At 38.7% G+C, this 16961-nt stretch overlaps 2 protein-coding genes across 6 annotated transcripts in view; one reads left to right on the top strand and one right to left on the bottom strand.

Annotated features, from left to right (window-relative positions):
* LOC145997205 (KICSTOR subunit 2-like) overlaps positions 1-4009 on the bottom strand; it is a 95119-nt gene extending 91110 nt beyond the window's left edge. For 2 of the 5 annotated variants that reach the window (XM_083133953.1, XM_083133958.1), the window contains exon 1: positions 3567-3662. The gene's annotated coding sequence lies outside the window, so the exon portion shown is untranslated. Of the gene's footprint in view, positions 1-3443; positions 3502-3566; positions 3697-3976 lie in introns of those variants that run through there. The other 3 variants (XM_083133954.1, XM_083133955.1, XM_083133957.1) reach the window with 3 other exon arrangements.
* LOC145997206 (peptide deformylase, mitochondrial-like) overlaps positions 3610-16961 on the top strand; it is a 28285-nt gene continuing 14933 nt past the window's right edge. Inside the window, exons 1-2 of the mRNA XM_083133959.1 lie at positions 3610-3737; positions 12335-12581. Coding sequence (XP_082990085.1) covers positions 12342-12581 — 240 coding nt within the window. The 5' untranslated portion in view covers positions 3610-3737; positions 12335-12341. The remainder of the gene's footprint in view (positions 3738-12334; positions 12582-16961) is intronic.

Here is a 16961-nt window from a genome sequence, read left to right as displayed (position 1 = left end):
GCAGTAAATACTCACTAAGTCAATGAAGTATGTGTTAACAGATATAAACAGAAATTGAACCCCGGAAAAAAATTAGTGTATTTCATGTTTAGTTTGGAATTAAGGTAACAGTTTGATATAGGGAAAATGCATTTCTTCAATTTTACAGGAGAAACTACTTACGGAAATGAGTTTATGTGGCATTTTCAAAGTTCGTGGAGGTATTTTCTTTCATCGTTGAATCTATTGGACCAGGAATTCATGTATTTTTGAAGAGAAATATATCTCCGACGCACAATCGCCGTTCTTCCTCTACGTTGACCGGATGTTCTGTACGTTTGATGACGTAACCCCCTGTCAATCTTTCCAACCACACCGTTGTTTTTCAAGAAGTGAAGGTGATTTTTTTTTAAAGCTGTATCACATTGTTTTATGAACGTTAACTATGCTTGCCTAACCTAACCTAACCTTGGTGGAAATGGTTCATGGGGCTATCCGTCAATGGTTTTTGGGGCTATGCGTGAATTGTTTGGTTTTAATTTTAACTATGTTTGCCTAACCTAACTGAACCTAACTAACCTTCCGTGAATGGTTTGTGGGGCATTTTTCAGTTAAGAAGATTGAAAACACTGCATACCCACTGATGATTCACAACGTGCGAAGCTGTGGCCGCCATATTGAGCCTTACGAAAGTAAAAAAAGGAAGAAAAATAAATACTTGTAATGTGAAAAATTGAAATTATTTTCGTGAGAAAAGCAAAATCCCACCTTAAAGAATGGTTGGCAATGCATAATAGGTAAGTACCAATATCAAACAAGACGACATGAACGAGTGAAAGGTGTTTTCCTCATACCAAACTGGTACCAGAATTATTACTGCAGTGGTCATGGGATTACAATAGTGATCCTCTAGTTGTATTTGCATGCTACTTCCGTTTTGCAATGCTGTTGACCTTTGCTTCCAGTGTACCATCCTGGAACAGTCCAGGAACTATGTTCTTACAGCATTTATTTGAAAAAGATGCATTGTTGACTTGTTTGGTTTGAGTTGGTGTTTTAAGTCCACTTTATGCACAGTAAGGCTAATCGGGACTGGACCTACAGTTTAAAGTGGGATCCGAACCACTTGTGCCTCCACCGGGTATCGAACCCGGGACCCCTTGATTACAAGGCAATGACGCTACCACTGCACCATGGGGGAGGCCCTGTTGACTTGTTATAGAGCTCACATTTGAATGGAGCATAATAGTGATCCGTGTGACTATTGACAGGAGCATTTTCGAATATGTAACATATTCATATATATAATATACAAGTACACGTTTCTAAAGATTTGTCACAAATGTATGAAGTTGGTGTGTCCAGACCACTAGAAACCTATTTGTGAATTTTGTGCGGAAAGAGAATAATAGGAACTGGTGCGATTTCGCACAAACACTTTCCACTCGTTTCTTTCATCATTTTTAACATTCGTACTTGCTGATTATGCATTGCGAAAGGTTCTTGAAGGTGAGATTTTGCTGTTGTGAAGAAAATAACTTCAATTTATCACATTAAGAGTAATTATTGTTCTTGCTTTCTTCGCTTGCGTATCACAAGATGACGTCCATATCTTGAGTAGCGTGGTAAATCATCAGTGGGTATGCAGTGTTTCAAACCTTCTTAATCGAAAAATACCTACTTTGGTGTTACTAATTTCGGATTTTTCCTGGGTTCGAACCCCAAAAAATCATTGACGGATAGCCCCAAAAACCATTGATGGATAGCCCCGAAAACCATTGACGGATAGCCCCAAAAAATCATTTACGAATAGCTCCATGAACCATTTCTGGCAAGGTTAGGTTAGGCAAGCATAGTTAAAATTTTGTTGGTAACACAATGCAATACAGCTTTCAAAAAATAAAAAAAAATCTTGCTAAACAACCGCGTGGTTGGAAACACTTCAACGGGATTACGTTATGAAATGTACTCGACATCTGGTTACCGGAGAGCGTCTGAAAGATACTTTTCTTGAAAGATACATGAATTTGCAGTCAAATATATTGCACGATGGAAAAAAAATACATCCACGACCTTTAAACAATCTATAGAAACTCAATTCGGTAAGTAGTTTCTCCTGTAAAAATGAAGAAATTCGTTTGTGCGAGAACGCACCTATACTTAATAATAAAAGTAAGATTCTAAGATACCCTGCATGTATTTTCGTTTGGTTTCATCACATTTAAAGTAATTCACTAGATTTAGTATTGTTTCCATCCTGTCATGTGTTGAGTGAAATAACTTACAATTTTTTGTTAAGCGAAACAGAATAACTTAAAAATGACATTCTAGCTATAAATAAAACCAGATAAATTCTGGCAAATAATAGGTAAAAACGAAATGTTCGATGGATCACAATAGTGATCCGTGCGGTACCATTATAGTATGGGGGAAACACTTATGAATGATATATTTCGGTCTTTTTTACATTGCTAACGTACTATTTTGGAATGCGGAACATTTCCTAAAGTGAAATAATGCATCTCAATGTCTATTTCTTAGATTTACGAGTACTTACTGTTCCTTGTTATTTCGATTCTGTAACACATTATGGCAGGCGATAGCGTACTGGTTCAGGGTACGTGCGAGTGTTTTGTCGATTTATGCAGTGTTGCAACCTCGTTCACCAGAAAATACCTACTTTCGTGACCGGAATTGAAATTACACTAATACGTCGCAAACCATTGACGTTAGCCTCACAAGCCATTGACGTTAGCCCGATAAACCATTGACGTTAGCCCGATAAACCATTGACGTTAGCCCCAAAAACCATTAACGTTAGCCCCAAAAACCATTCACGTTTGCCACAAAAACCATTCACGTTAGCCCCAAAAACCATTTTCTGTAAGGTTAGGTTAGGTTAAGTTAGGTTAGGCAAGCATAGTTAAAAAAAAAATACTCGACACGTCATGTTCCAGTGAAAACACGGTGAGGCTGCAACACTGACTATGGGGTTGCGTCATCTTAACACACGGAACATTGTACTCTCGTACAGAAAGCAAATGGCGGCAGCAGAAATAGCGTGTCGGACAGAGATTTTCGCAGAAAACGACATGTTTTCGCAATAAAATGTATCAAAACTACATTCACGAACTTCCACAACGATACACAAAATGATTTCCGTAAGTACTTTCTCCTGTAAATTTGAAGAAATCCGTTTCCACCATACTATAATGTTACTATCCGCGCGACCACTACAGTGTTAAACAAACCGAACATGGACCCTATTCAGTATTTGCCTACATAGGGTATGTACAGGATTTGATTCAAATACAAAATACAAAACGTGACCCAAAACGTGTGTATTACGATGATATCGGAATTATACAATTGGCACTTGGGCCTATTACTATAAGACAGAATGTAAAGTAAAATAAATACCAAAAATAAAAGAAGAAAAAATTTCGGGGAACTAATGTTTCAACCTTTTGGAACTTGCCGTACATTCCCAGTTTCTTTCGATAATGTATGGCTTAAAGAAACATGGCAACTAATAATATTCTACAAAAAAGAACACTGTGCTGAATAAAAGTGAATCGAGATCTTACGATTGAGTGAACTACTTTTGCATCACAACAGTGTGGCATTCTACAGTACGGACTGGGTGTTCGCTGACGTACTTTGTCTGTGTCCATTCCTTCAGTGAATAACAACAAAATTATAGAATTTGTGCACAAAAATTATGTTATTACTGAAACTATCGCCTCTTTTAAGTAAAAGTAAGTTGTTGTTATCAAAGCTCTTCAGTGAAGAATATTGGTTATTTGCTTTATTATGTAGAGTTAACACGCTCATATTGCATGTTCTCGTAGTAGTAGGATAAACACAAACAGAACTGGTTTCAAAACAAAACTTCAGCTGAAAATGGCATACATGCTTTATTAATCAGTGTATGAAATACTGTAATTATTTTCCAAACAAAACACAATATAAATATATATATATAAAAAAAACTTACTACCGAACGTTGCGCATTTCAGCCATCTTTTTGTTTATTCAGTGTAAGCAGTTCATTTTTTTTATTTACAATATTCTGTTAACAGTGATTTTACCACACAAGAAATTCCAGTTGACTGACTGATATTATGATTAATTAAATTATGATATGGAGACTATTACATATTTCAGATGTGTGGTCGTATGGGCTGGTGGGTTTTATCATAGCCCATTTTGGTCATGCACGCTACTGACAAGAGAGCACAAACGGGGGGGAGAAGGGGCATGGGGACGTTTGATATGAACAACCCAAAGGTAACAACGTCTGTGATTGAAAGGACAGATACGCGCATACACTGAAGATACTAAGCACAGATAAATCGCATTTTTAAAATGCAAAGAAAATATTATAAGAATTACTGAATATGTACACAGTGTCTGAAGTGGAAAATGTTAGATGGGAGGATGTTTGGTCGAGCCTTGGTGTTATCTGGAGGATTGCTCCTATGGTTTGACATGGTGACAATGATACAACAAGGGGGTGGGGTACTTTGTGGAAATTTTGGAAGCTCATCCCCCCCCACATCCCCTCTCACTTCGAGGACTGTGTGTACCTAGTTTTACCCATTATTTGCTGCATTCAAAATGTTAAGTCTTTTACATGTTCCATGGATAAATGATAAATTTAATCCACTTTCAGAATTTCTGAAAAACACCCAGTAAATACAAAGATACCGAACAAGAAATTCCAGTTATTTTTTTTCTCATATCACACAAAACAAACCTCTCAGAAAAAGCATTTATCATAAAGTTCTGGTAATATACAGTAAATTACCTCAACATTACAAATCAGTGAATGCAAAATTTAATGAACACATAAACTCTACAGTGAATCCTGCCCAGTGGCGTAGCGGCAACCCCCGCAATGCAGGGGGCCCTGAGCTGTAGACCCGCCCTATGTTCTCTCTCTGTGCTCCTGAAATTTGATATAATCTGAGAAATTCAACAGATAGTGTAGCTTATTTAAAAAATGGATTTATGAAACAGACATTTGGTTCCCAGTAACTTATATGACGACGTCTGCGATAATAAGCAGTGGCTTATTGTCTCAGCCAGAGGGGCCCGGACAACTGGTATTATGGGTCTCCTCCGAAAGTTACTTGCTGACACAGCAATCGATAGGAAACTTCTCTCATCTCATATAGAGCGACCACAAGGAAAAGAACCTTCGACGAAAACGCTCTGTGCAGCTTTCCCTTCCTCCTTTCAGCTCGGGCCATAAGAAAGCCTGCTCCACTCTGCCCTTCCCCTCCACATGGGAGTATGGTCCACAGGAGTTGCGGATCTGTGCAGGTTTTTGTGCTTGTGGTTCCACTATACCTTTATAGCTACGTAGTTTTGGTAAACGTAGTGTTATGTAGTGTAGTACAGTTGTGAATCCAGTAGAAAGATTCAGTTGCTCAACCAGTCAATGCATTATTGTTACACAATACCTAAACAAACAAACTTGATAATTCATGACCGTTCTTTTTTTTTACCAGTAATATTACGTGATATTTAAAATGTAACTTCCCACCAAATATTTTCAAGGGGCCCCCCAAGCCTCTGTGTGAGATTGAAATAAGATCTGAGATAAATTTCCAACATTGTTCACACCTGATACGTTTTACTTCAAGGGGGCTCAAAAACTGAGACTCTGTCCGAAAGATGCAAAGTACATACTTGAAGTATGGTTTTGACGGAAGTGACGTCACCTAGTACAGTTCGAAAGTGCCAAGAACAGAAGCACGCAAGTATGCAGTTCTCAGCACAGATGCTTGGTGACTAGGTCACATGATATCCACACTCGGTGTTCATTTGTTTTAAATTGCGGAGATAGAAAGCCAACAACACAGGCTAAATATGTGTTATGGGTCAGCAAGTTGTTGGTTAAAGTTCTTCTAATGTGTGCAAATGTATGTGTACGAACATTAGAAAATGCTATGTAATATCTATGGTTATAAACAAATGCGAGGAAAACAACGTGTCCTCTGTTCTAACTACTGATCGTATTTGGCACTGCAGTCGAAGTGCAATTCGAAAGACTTTCACTTCCAGTCCATGACTTGAAGACCGCACTGCACTGCACTTAACCTCCATACTCGGAGGATGCTTGCTTCAAGTACGGTCATACACCTTTTGGACACAGCTTCAGGAGGTATAGCCCAGGGACAATTATCCCTTTATCCTTAGATCCAGTAGCCCCAATTCTGCCACGCAGGGTATATAACGTATACAGTGCTCCAGTCACTTCTTAATTTTCTATCTCAAGACTTGAGTCCGCTACTATTTCTTCGCAGCAGATTGCAATTGACCTTTTGATGTTTGGTCACTATCGACAATCTAAAGGTCAACCTCCATAACTGAAATGATACATTTGCTTGAGTATACAACTTACTATTAGAAGCGTAATGTGAGCAGCTGTTACGTTGAATCTTGACCTGACATAGTCAGAGGACGTTTTTTGGGCTGAAGGTGCATCCTCCTCTAAGTCCAAAAAAGGAGTGTTTGCTATCCTTTAAACAAATTCCCCAAACAATATGTTTTATATATATGTGTATTATATGTAACCCAATTAAAAAAAAATGTGTTTCGAACGAAAAAAAATACAAAGGACCGCGAACAAAATAGTTGGCTGTGTGAAGCTTCCACCCTCCTTTAAAAAATAATCCTGGCTGTGCTACGTCATTGAAGTAGGACAAAATATTTATAATTTCTTCATCATCCAGTTATTTATCTCACTCTGCCATCGATATTTTTTTTTTTTTACTGAGGGGACCCCCAATATTTTACTTGCAGGAGGGTCCCAGAGAACTGCGATACACCACTGATCCTACCTTAAACAGCTTAGAGACTGAAATGTTTTTGTTTAAAAATTTTCCCCTAAGTAAACTTTATGCACAGATAGGCTAAACAGGACTGGGCACACAGTTTAAAGTGGGATCCGAACTTCTGTGCAATGTGCTTCCCTTGGGTATAACCTTGGACCCCTTGAGCACAAAGATGATGATGCCATTTCCACTATGTCATCAGTGAGGGCACCTGCTTAATGCAGGTATAATGTATAAAAATTCAGATGAAATTAAATACATAACATACTCAGTGCAGCACGCAGTTGATCTCTCTTCCTTAGTTCTTGTGTGACCCTTTAGAATATTCTTGTAATAGGACCAAAAACATATGATTCTTCACCCTGGCACAGACATAGTACATTTAATCCTTCATGAGAAAAATTACACCGATTGTTGTACACAGCACCAGAGATGAGGTTCTTAAAATATGTTTAATTAAAGGTCTAAAATGTCAAACCCTTGAGATTCTATGAAACTATGAAATATACATTTTAATTAATAAATTAAATACACAGGGCACAATAAGTGATATTCCACATACTGAAAATTTCAGTGTTACGTTGCGGCCATAAAAGTGGGGAAATGAGTTTTCTGACTTTTTGTTTTTTAAGTCCATTGCATGTACAGGAAACCTAACCAGGACTGGACCTACAGCTTAAAGTGACTAGAACAACCTTTTGATCACAATGTGATGACGTTACCACTGTGACATCGGGGAGGCACTTGGAAAAATGAGTTTCTGGTCATCTGAATCAAACTGTACATTTATTGAGTCACTTTTCCTCAGAACTTCCAGGAATAGCTGTTTTATTCCCTCTTCTTCCCTCATGTCCATCCCATTCAGTTATTGTGCGTCCCCAATGGCACAGTGGTACATAACCTTGTAATCAAGGGGTCCTGGGTTTGGTTCCCAGTGGAGGCACATAGTGGTTCGGATCCCACTGTAGGATCCAGTCCTGATTAGCCTTACTGTGTACAAAGTGGACTTAAAACACCATCTCACTCACTCACTCGCTCACAATTTAGATATTGCACAATTATCACAGTTTAATAAATAGAGATCACGAACACAGAAATAAACAAAAAAGGCACTCTTCGTTAGTCTCGCACAGAATGATGGACCGGATTTTCAGTAAGAACTAAGTTCTCCGATAGTCGTGCACAGTCTCGGAGGCCACGAAGCTTCAACGAACTCCCCCCCCCCTCCTCTCTTAGTGGCTGAGAGATCAGACTAATACTGAAATCAAAATCTTGGTGTAAAAGTGGAAGGTCAGGGTCTCAGCTAGGCAGAGGGAGGGTGTTGACAGAACAATCATTGATAAATTGCGACGTTGAAAAAACACACCTGAAAATAGAGACTGTGCGTGACCAATTCAGGGTTAATGCCCTTGTTTGTGGTTTTCTTAAATTCTCTCTTAATTTTCCATTAGCACAGTTTGTCCCACAGCTTCAAAATTTCCCTTTTCTTCTTTGGAATGTCATACACTTGAGATTTACTGACGTTGAACGTCTTCATGATCTACTTAACACACAATATTTATCTTGTTCACTCACATGAATTAATTTTACTCTCATGTTGAGATACAGCACAACTCTTGTCTTTGTGGGGATGATGACAACTGCCAGGCTAAAGTATACACCAAGGAGCATACCCACTCTTTAGTTTCACTAAATGTCATCTTGAGTGAAATTTCCAAAAGGGGAAAATAATAGAAAATCAACATAGGTGCAGCTGCCTGCTCAATTCATATGCAGCACAATGCGTGAGCCACGTGATCTGAATTCCAAAGGTGAGGAACAGGTCATTAGCATGGGAATTGCGAAAACCAGAGAAAACATTTTCTGCAGAATTAATTCCAGAACATGTGAAATTTCCATATGGAGGCTTATTTTTATTTCTGGTTCCAGTTTAGACATTTTCTGTTCAATCATAGATGTGTGCAGGCCCTCAGATTAGGAGGGGTAAAAGCCTTGGTGAAAGTTCAGTGGGTCATCTGACTGTTTTATTTTATTGATGGGTAGAACACGGGGGGGGGGGGGGGTATATAGTGTCTGGACTAACCGAAAAATCCCATTAGTGTAATTTTAGGCATGTGTGTGTACCAATATATATATATATATATATATATTTTTCGTGAAAATTTGAATTTTTTCAATGTCTGGTGAGTGTTTCCTCTCTCCTCTTTCACTCTTTATTTAGCCCTTGTGACCCTCCTTCCTTTTATCATATATATATATATATATATATATACGTATGTAATATATTTTACGTACACATCTTAGAGAACACTCTTTCACATGAACAACACTTGTCACAGAGAGAACAGAACTTTCCAAAATGTTGTACATGTTGAAGCAGTAACCGAATCACTCAACCATTTAAACCATTTCCTATGAATTGATTTTCACTGCAAAGTTGTTTAGAAGAAATCATGAACCTCAATCTCAAACACCTGAACTGAGCAGAAATAAGCCTGAGATCTTCATTACAACAAAAAATGTTGGACCAATGCCTTTCAGACAGTAAAAGAACCTGGTAGTCACTAAAATAAGTCGACAGTGGAAATCAAATCCGGTACTTATTGGTTACCAGGCAATAACGTTAAATGATGAAAAAGCAAGAGATCAATATTTCCCATCTTTATGGTAGTTTCACTTGAAATTAATTCTCAAATTTATCCCTTTCTGTAATTATTGTTAATACAAGTAACTAAAAGCTGAAAAAATCTACTAATGCTATGATCTTCTAATCAAAGGGTCCTGGGTTCGTTTCTTGGTGGAAGTACAGTTCAAATTCCACTTTGAAGGTCCAGTCCAGATTACTTTCTTCGACTACATATTGGCCTTAAAACAAGCCCTTGTAATTGTCCTAATGTGAATATTACATTATGCTCGCTCATACTTGGGCATACACACACACATGAAGCTGTTTTAACATGGAGAAAAATTTGCACATTATATTTGCAGTACTATCATATGCTCACAGCATAATCTGTGCTGCTCCCAGAAAACAATTCTAGATCCACCTATGATTGTGAGCTGAGTGTTTGTAGTTTAAATTCTTCATCTTTTGATTTGAACTGGACTTCAATTTCCCATGTATCATATAGTTTGTAATAGCTTAAGTAGCTATAGCTTGCTTTCCATGTGCTTTGTAATTAAGGATTCCTGAGTGGAGGCTCATTGCATATTGGTTCAGAAACCATTCAAAACTGTAGGCCCAGTCCCGATTAGCCCATCTGAGTACAAAGTGAACTTAAAGCAAACTTTGACAAAACATCAATTATACTATTTTTGTTTTCCCACCCTGCTGTGAATATAATGGTAAAACATTGTCAGTTTGAAAATTTAAGACATATTTTTACATAAATATGTATTTGTTTTTTAGGTGACATATTTATTTGCTGATGTACGAGATAAATAGGAATTTGGAATTTTATTTTTTTATCCCATATTGCTATTCCAGGGGAAGAGAATGAATAATAACTTGACAAAATAGACATAGGAACAAACATAATGTCAGATATGTACGGACAACATACGCGTAGTTAGTAAAAAGGTGTGTTTTATACAACATATATTGATACACTTGTAAATTTAATCATGGACGTCCGCAGGATTTTTTCCAGGGAGGGGCGAGCAAGGTAATTTTTTCCAGGGGGTGGCAAAGGACACATATTTTCCTCCAAAATAGTGATGCACCCTCAAAAAACACTGTTTCAGTCTGAAATTATCATGTTTCTTCAACGAATTTATAATAATTAACATAAATTACTGTGATTGAAATGAAATTATGTCTGAATTATATAATTTTTAGGTACAGATTCATTTTCCAGGGGGGGCCGTGGCCCCCCCTTGCCCTCCCTTAAGGACGCCCATGGGTTTAATTGTATCTTCTGCAAATATGCTGTATAAAGAAACAAACTGCTGGAGTACTAAGTGAGGTGAGTGTACCATCGAAACATAGTGCACATGGCTTCAGGGACCTGACTGATGACATAGAGATACCACTGTAATGAAGAGGTACTTGATACAATCTCTGGTGATAACACATTGCACAGTGGTTTAGGAAAAAAAAACCTCAAAACTCTAGGTCCTTCCCAGTCCTTACTCTCTGAGCATGAAGTGGACTTAGATGCAAATTTTGACAACCTTTGACCTGGCTGCACTAACCTGACTCACCACAGAGCCTGGTTTATTGATTTTATCTTGGTTAAGAAAATAATTAACAAAATACGTTTCAAAAAACTGGTTTGCAACTATTAGGTACATGCAAAGGTTCTACCTGTTTCTGGTGTGCAGATAGAGGTGCAAACAACACAAACTGTAACTCTCCTAGGACTACACAATCGCCAATCTATGACCTCTTGCCATCTTGCTGGTTGGAGATGAATTCCATGCCAATAAAAGTCCTGAGATTTGGAGTCTAAGAAATGTTGGAAGGCAGTTTTCACAGCCTCCACATCACCAAAGATTTTCCAAGCGAAGGAGTTCTTCAATGCGCGAAAGAGTTGATGGTCAGTAGGGGCCAAGTCAGGAGAATAGGGCAGGTGGGGTGAAACCTCCCAACCAAGTCCATTAATTTTGACATGTCATAACAGCAGCATGTGGCCTGGTATTAACATGGTGGATGATATGCCTTGGTGGTTGATGAGTCATGGCTGCTTCAATCACAGTCTGCTCAATTGTTCACAGTTGAAAGTGGTATTAATGGTTGATTACGTTGCAAGACCTCCCAGTGAATTATTCCTTTGACATCCCACCACACACCCAACAACACCTTCTTGGAATAAAGTTCTGGTTTGGATGGCAGCATTTAAAAAATGCAGCACATAGTCCTACGATGCTTTACATTCTGGTACACATTCCACTTCTCATGGCCCGTGACAATGCCTGGCAGGAATGGGTCATTTTTGTGCCGGGAAATCAAGGGAACACAGGTCGCGATTCGCCCCTCTTGTTGATTTGCATGCAGCTGATGTGGAACCTAATGATTGATCTTTGTGGTGAAACCCAGCACTTTGAGCCATCTTTCGACTGTTGACCTGTGTACCTGTAAGGTGTCCGCTAATTCCACTATGGTTGTTTGCGTTGTTTCTTATTTCTTGGTCCAGATCCTCTTCGGAAAACACTCCTGGACATCCAGACCGTGGTTGATCTTGACAGCTTCTCTCTCCTTCCCTGAATATTCTAATCCAGCGACGACATATGATATCATCAACATCATCTGCCCCACACACTTGCCGAAAGTTGAGTCAGGCTGCGGTGGCAGTACTATCTTTATCAAAAAGTTCCTCCGATTATGTGACAACAGATTTACACACTGACATCACCATTTATGAGGTCAGTACTCTGCTGAAGGGTGACTTGTCAAAAATGGATAAAACTTTTGCACATGCCTAATAGTAAGACATATTTTAAATTATTATGTGTAGTTTCAAGAGGAAAGGAAGTTGTTTGGATTTGTATTTATCAACTTATTTTTGCAGATTCAGCATGAAGTCGAATGTCAGATTGCTCAGCCATCAGATACTGTTTCACTGCAAGTCATCTGTCTTCCATCAACACTGTAGAACTTTAAGCTTTAGAAAACTATCTGCATTATACAGGGAGCTCATATTCCCTTCTGCTCCAACACCACCTTATGAGCACGTGTGTCAACTAGGAGATCCAGTTTTAAGAGCAAAAGCTGAAGATGTGGACCCAAAGGAAATACAGACTGAATTTATTCAACAGGTAAATTTTTTATTTCTCTTCTTCCTCTTGTATCCTGTGCATGTGCATCAACCATGGAAAATCATGGTATATTCTCGATCTTGGCCATTTTTGAGGTGATGTGATCAGCATCATGCCCTGGCCACTGCCCCCAGGTATAGAGCTACCACAAACGAATCAACCTTCAACGAAAAGTCTCAGTACACCTCCCCCTTCTTCCATTTCACTTGGGCCATAAGAATGCATGCTCCACTATGCCCCTCTCCTCCATGTGGGAGTATGGTGCACAGGAGTCGCAGGCCTGCACAGGCTTTTTTCCTTGTGGTTTCCACTGTACCCATTGAATTGAGGCAGGTGAGCCCCAGAGCTGCTTTATGTGGAGACAAGGCCGGAAAAATTCTGACCTTAGATCACCCACCCCAGGAATCGAACCCGTGTCTCCGTCTCCCACGTGACAGCCAGGTGCCCTCCTGACTAGACCACCATGGCTATAATTGATCAAAGGTAAAATGTGTATCATGTCCTTGAAGATTCATCTACAAATGAGATGAAAGAAAGAACATTTGTTTTTAACACTAGAATACTACCCAATTTGATACTATTAATCGTTTGTCCCACAAACACATGGCACAGCTCCACCCAAGACCTGCTTCATGCCATTATAATGGGTGTCTCAACAAGACAACACAATCTGAAATGGAGGTATAGAGAAGAGAATTAATACAGGGTGGCTACTCACCAGGAATTCCTTGAATGCCTGGAATTCTGCGTGAATTTTTCTCCATAGACGTGAAAAATTATTAATCCAAATCCCATTGAATTTATACATATTTATAAATGTTCTAAGGCAGTTTTTCACAGTTTAGCTTTTATTTTTATCGATGAAGGAAAATATAGCTGCGTGAAAAATATAACAGAATTCTCTGAATCCGTTTACTTTGCTAGTGTCCTTTGCAGAACAATATACACTTGTAGAGGTCAGTGAGAAATCCAGGATGTGTACACTTCTGGCCGGCACATTGTACCTCAAGGCCAGTAAGCAGCAGAGGAGTGGGTGAGCCCTTGCGCCCCTTTTTCACAGAACCACCTCTTGTTCCTTCTGCAATGGTTTCAATGCCACACTACACTTTTACTCACGATTCAGACAACGAGAAGTTCCACCTTGCAAAAACTCGACCGATGAAGCTTCCTTCCTCACCCACTCCCTCCTTTCTGCCCCCCCTTTTTAATGCTACAGTGTGACAAATCAAAAGTCATATTGTCCTAGATAGGCATACATTACTGCTATTACATTGTTTTATTAGTGATTGTTAGTTTTTAATTGTACACTAACATTCTCCCACATAATTAAATCTTAAATAAACAAAAAAATTTAATGTTCCTAACATTTTTTAAGATAATAATACAATATGAGTCAGCTTTACTCATGATTAGTAATCATTATGAAAATAATATATGATTAGTTCTTAGGTATATAGAATAAGAGGAATATTTGATTTGTTTTTGTTATTTAGCTTCTCTTTCATGCCACTTTTTGCTAATTGTGGTGATGAGGATGATGCTGAGTAATGATATGATGAAATTGATGAAGGACAGTCACAAAGAACACCCATGCTCACATCAGGATTTGAACCTTGGACCCCTGGCATTGTAGCATGGTGTGCTAACCAATCCCCCATGGAGGCCTACTGAACAGCATTTATTATCATGTCATATATTATAGTGTTTAATAAACATGAGAAACCCACTGCATATGAAATGCAATCTCTAATCCATTTCATGAATATGAGGAACATGAAACCATTGGAAATTTATTGCCAACTTTGTGAAATGTATGAGGATGCCATGACATATTCAATGGTGCAGAGATAGGTAAAACTCGTCAATGAAGGATGCAGAAAAGTGCATGATGATTCTCAGAATGGCTAAATGTTTGTGGTGCCTGAAGATTTGGTGTTAGCAGTTGCAGAGAAGAGTATAGAACAGATGATTCACCATTATGTGAAAGAAGAGCTTTTACCAGAAGGAACAATAGCCTCCCTGATGGCGCAGTGGTAACGTCGTCGCCTTGTAATCAAGGGGTCCTGGGTTTGATACCCAATGGAGGCACAAGTGGTTCAGATCCCACCTTAAACTGTAGGTCCAGTCCCGATTAGCCTTACTGTGCATAAAGTGGACTTAAAACACCAAATCAACCAACCAACCAACCAACCAGAAGGAACAATACTTAACCTCCAGAAAGGAAGGTTGGATGGATGCAAAATATGGACGTGGATGAAGCTGTGGTGTGGTGTTTAAGGATAATGCTGAAGATCACACTGATAGAGTAAGAAACAAATATGTTTTGAGGTGTGCACATAGGAAGAGAAGGCGGTGGAAAAATGATCGGCCAGAGGAGCTGTGGAATGTTAGGTCATATCCCAGGTTCTGAAGACATAAGAAAACTGTAATTGAAGGAAGAATAGAAGGAAAAACCCACATTGGCAGGCTCAGGAAGGAGCATATGAAACAAATCGCTAAAGATATGAATTGTGAAAGCTACAGAGAAATAAAGATTTAGCAGAAGACAGAAAGAAATGAAGAAGTACAACTAAGTATAATAAAGGGTGTTTCATAAAGATGGGACTTTTTGAAAAGGAGATATAGAGAAGAGGAAGATGGTTGCATGAGATTTAATCATGGTAATGAATAGTACAAAGGATGCCATTTATTACATTGCATCCCTCTGGAAAGGTAGGTAGGTGTTTGACTTGAAGATGACATCCAGTGGATGAAGATCATTTCTGTACAAATATTCTTCCAGTCATTGAGAGACATCCTGCATAGTTCGACATAACATGTCCACAGAAAAATTGGTGATTTCCTCGCAGATTGTTTAGACTTACAGGGAAATTTAGGTCCAATTTTAGTTTAAAAAAAAAAAAATGGAGATGTTATGAAAAATATGGAAGCTCCCGGAAAATTTGAAGTCCATTTTTGCTTTACTTGTATGCCTGCATATTTCTATTGCATCTATTTAATGTAAATCGTATCACGTCTGAGTTAGATTAAATGGGGTGTGTAATAAATATAAGGGTTGTCCAAATGAATGTGAGACTCTTGGTTTATTTCTGTAATGATTTATTGGCTGGAATGTCATACAGGAAGTAAAAGTGATCCATGGGTGACATATCACCTTGTCTGTTCAAGCAAGTGTCCCAGCACGTCACAAGGGCATGGATACCCTGAGAAAATAACATCTGTGGTTGACTGTGGAACCAATCTTCAACGGGATCACGGACCTCAGCATCGTTGGCAAACAGGCGACCCTTCAGATGTTTTTTTTTAGTGGCCCGAAAATGTGGTAGTCGCAGGGTGAGAGATTGGGGCTGTAGGGAGGATGGTTGAGGACTTCCCAGCGGAAATGTCGCAGCAGATCACGGCACACCTGTGCAATGCGTTGTGTGTGTTGTCTAACTCTCTGAGCGAACTCAATAGCAAGAAAAACACGCAACGCCATACAGGGAGCCAGTATTTTAGGATATAAATGTCCCATTTTATTTCCATTCCATTATATACTGCATATGCTTTCTTACATAAAACACCACCTACCAGAGCAAACACAAAACTCTGCATAGATAAGCTATGACGCTACGACCAAAGTCTTAGTTTCATTTGGGTAACCCTTATGGGTCATTCCACGTCAAATCATCCAGGCCATGTCACCCACCATCTCCGAGTTTGATGAAATTCAGTATACTTATAGAACTTTTCATGCTGATTACAAAAATGACAACTTTTTTTAGATTGGTCAAGGGGTTCAGAAATTACGCGTTTTTAAAAATCTCTGTGTACGCCACATGCGGCTCCACTTTGAATGACACGCATTAGGTTATAAATTATAGTATCTTCTCTCAGGTTTGCCGCAGAAACTTCATGTTTGATTTCTTTTGCTCAGGATAGTGTAAGCTTTCATTCAAATAAGGTTTCCGATCAGTGTATCAATAATCATGTATTTTATGTATAGTTTCATGTATTATTTTAGAAAAATAAATGACTAACTTCAAGAGCGAATTTCGTGCAATGCCCCCCCTTCAATTTCACCCAAATTTTATATACAGGTAGCTCAGAGTGGGTACTAATGCTTGATGGAAAAATTGGGATGAGCGGCTCAGAGACAGGGTGTTAAAAAAATGATTTGCATTAAAAGTTAATCTTATTAAAAATACTTATGTATTAGCACAAAGTCTGAAGTACAATATGTTTTGAGGTATAATATTCACAATTTCTGTTCACTATGTGAGAAGGTAAGAATAAGCGTAACCTGGTGGGGGCAAAGGGAATCATTTTCCCTATCCAAAATTTATAGATTAATTAAAACCTACAAATAATAATTGCAGTGGAACCCCGATTTCAAGTTCC

The sequence above is a fragment of the Lepisma saccharinum genome, chromosome 13 (genome assembly GCF_977018435.1).
Source record: "Lepisma saccharinum chromosome 13, izLepSacc3.1, whole genome shotgun sequence".
NCBI lineage: Eukaryota > Metazoa > Arthropoda > Insecta > Zygentoma > Lepismatidae > Lepisma > Lepisma saccharinum.
Note: the sequence above shows the minus strand (reverse complement) of the source record. Positions and strands in the feature narration are given on the sequence as shown.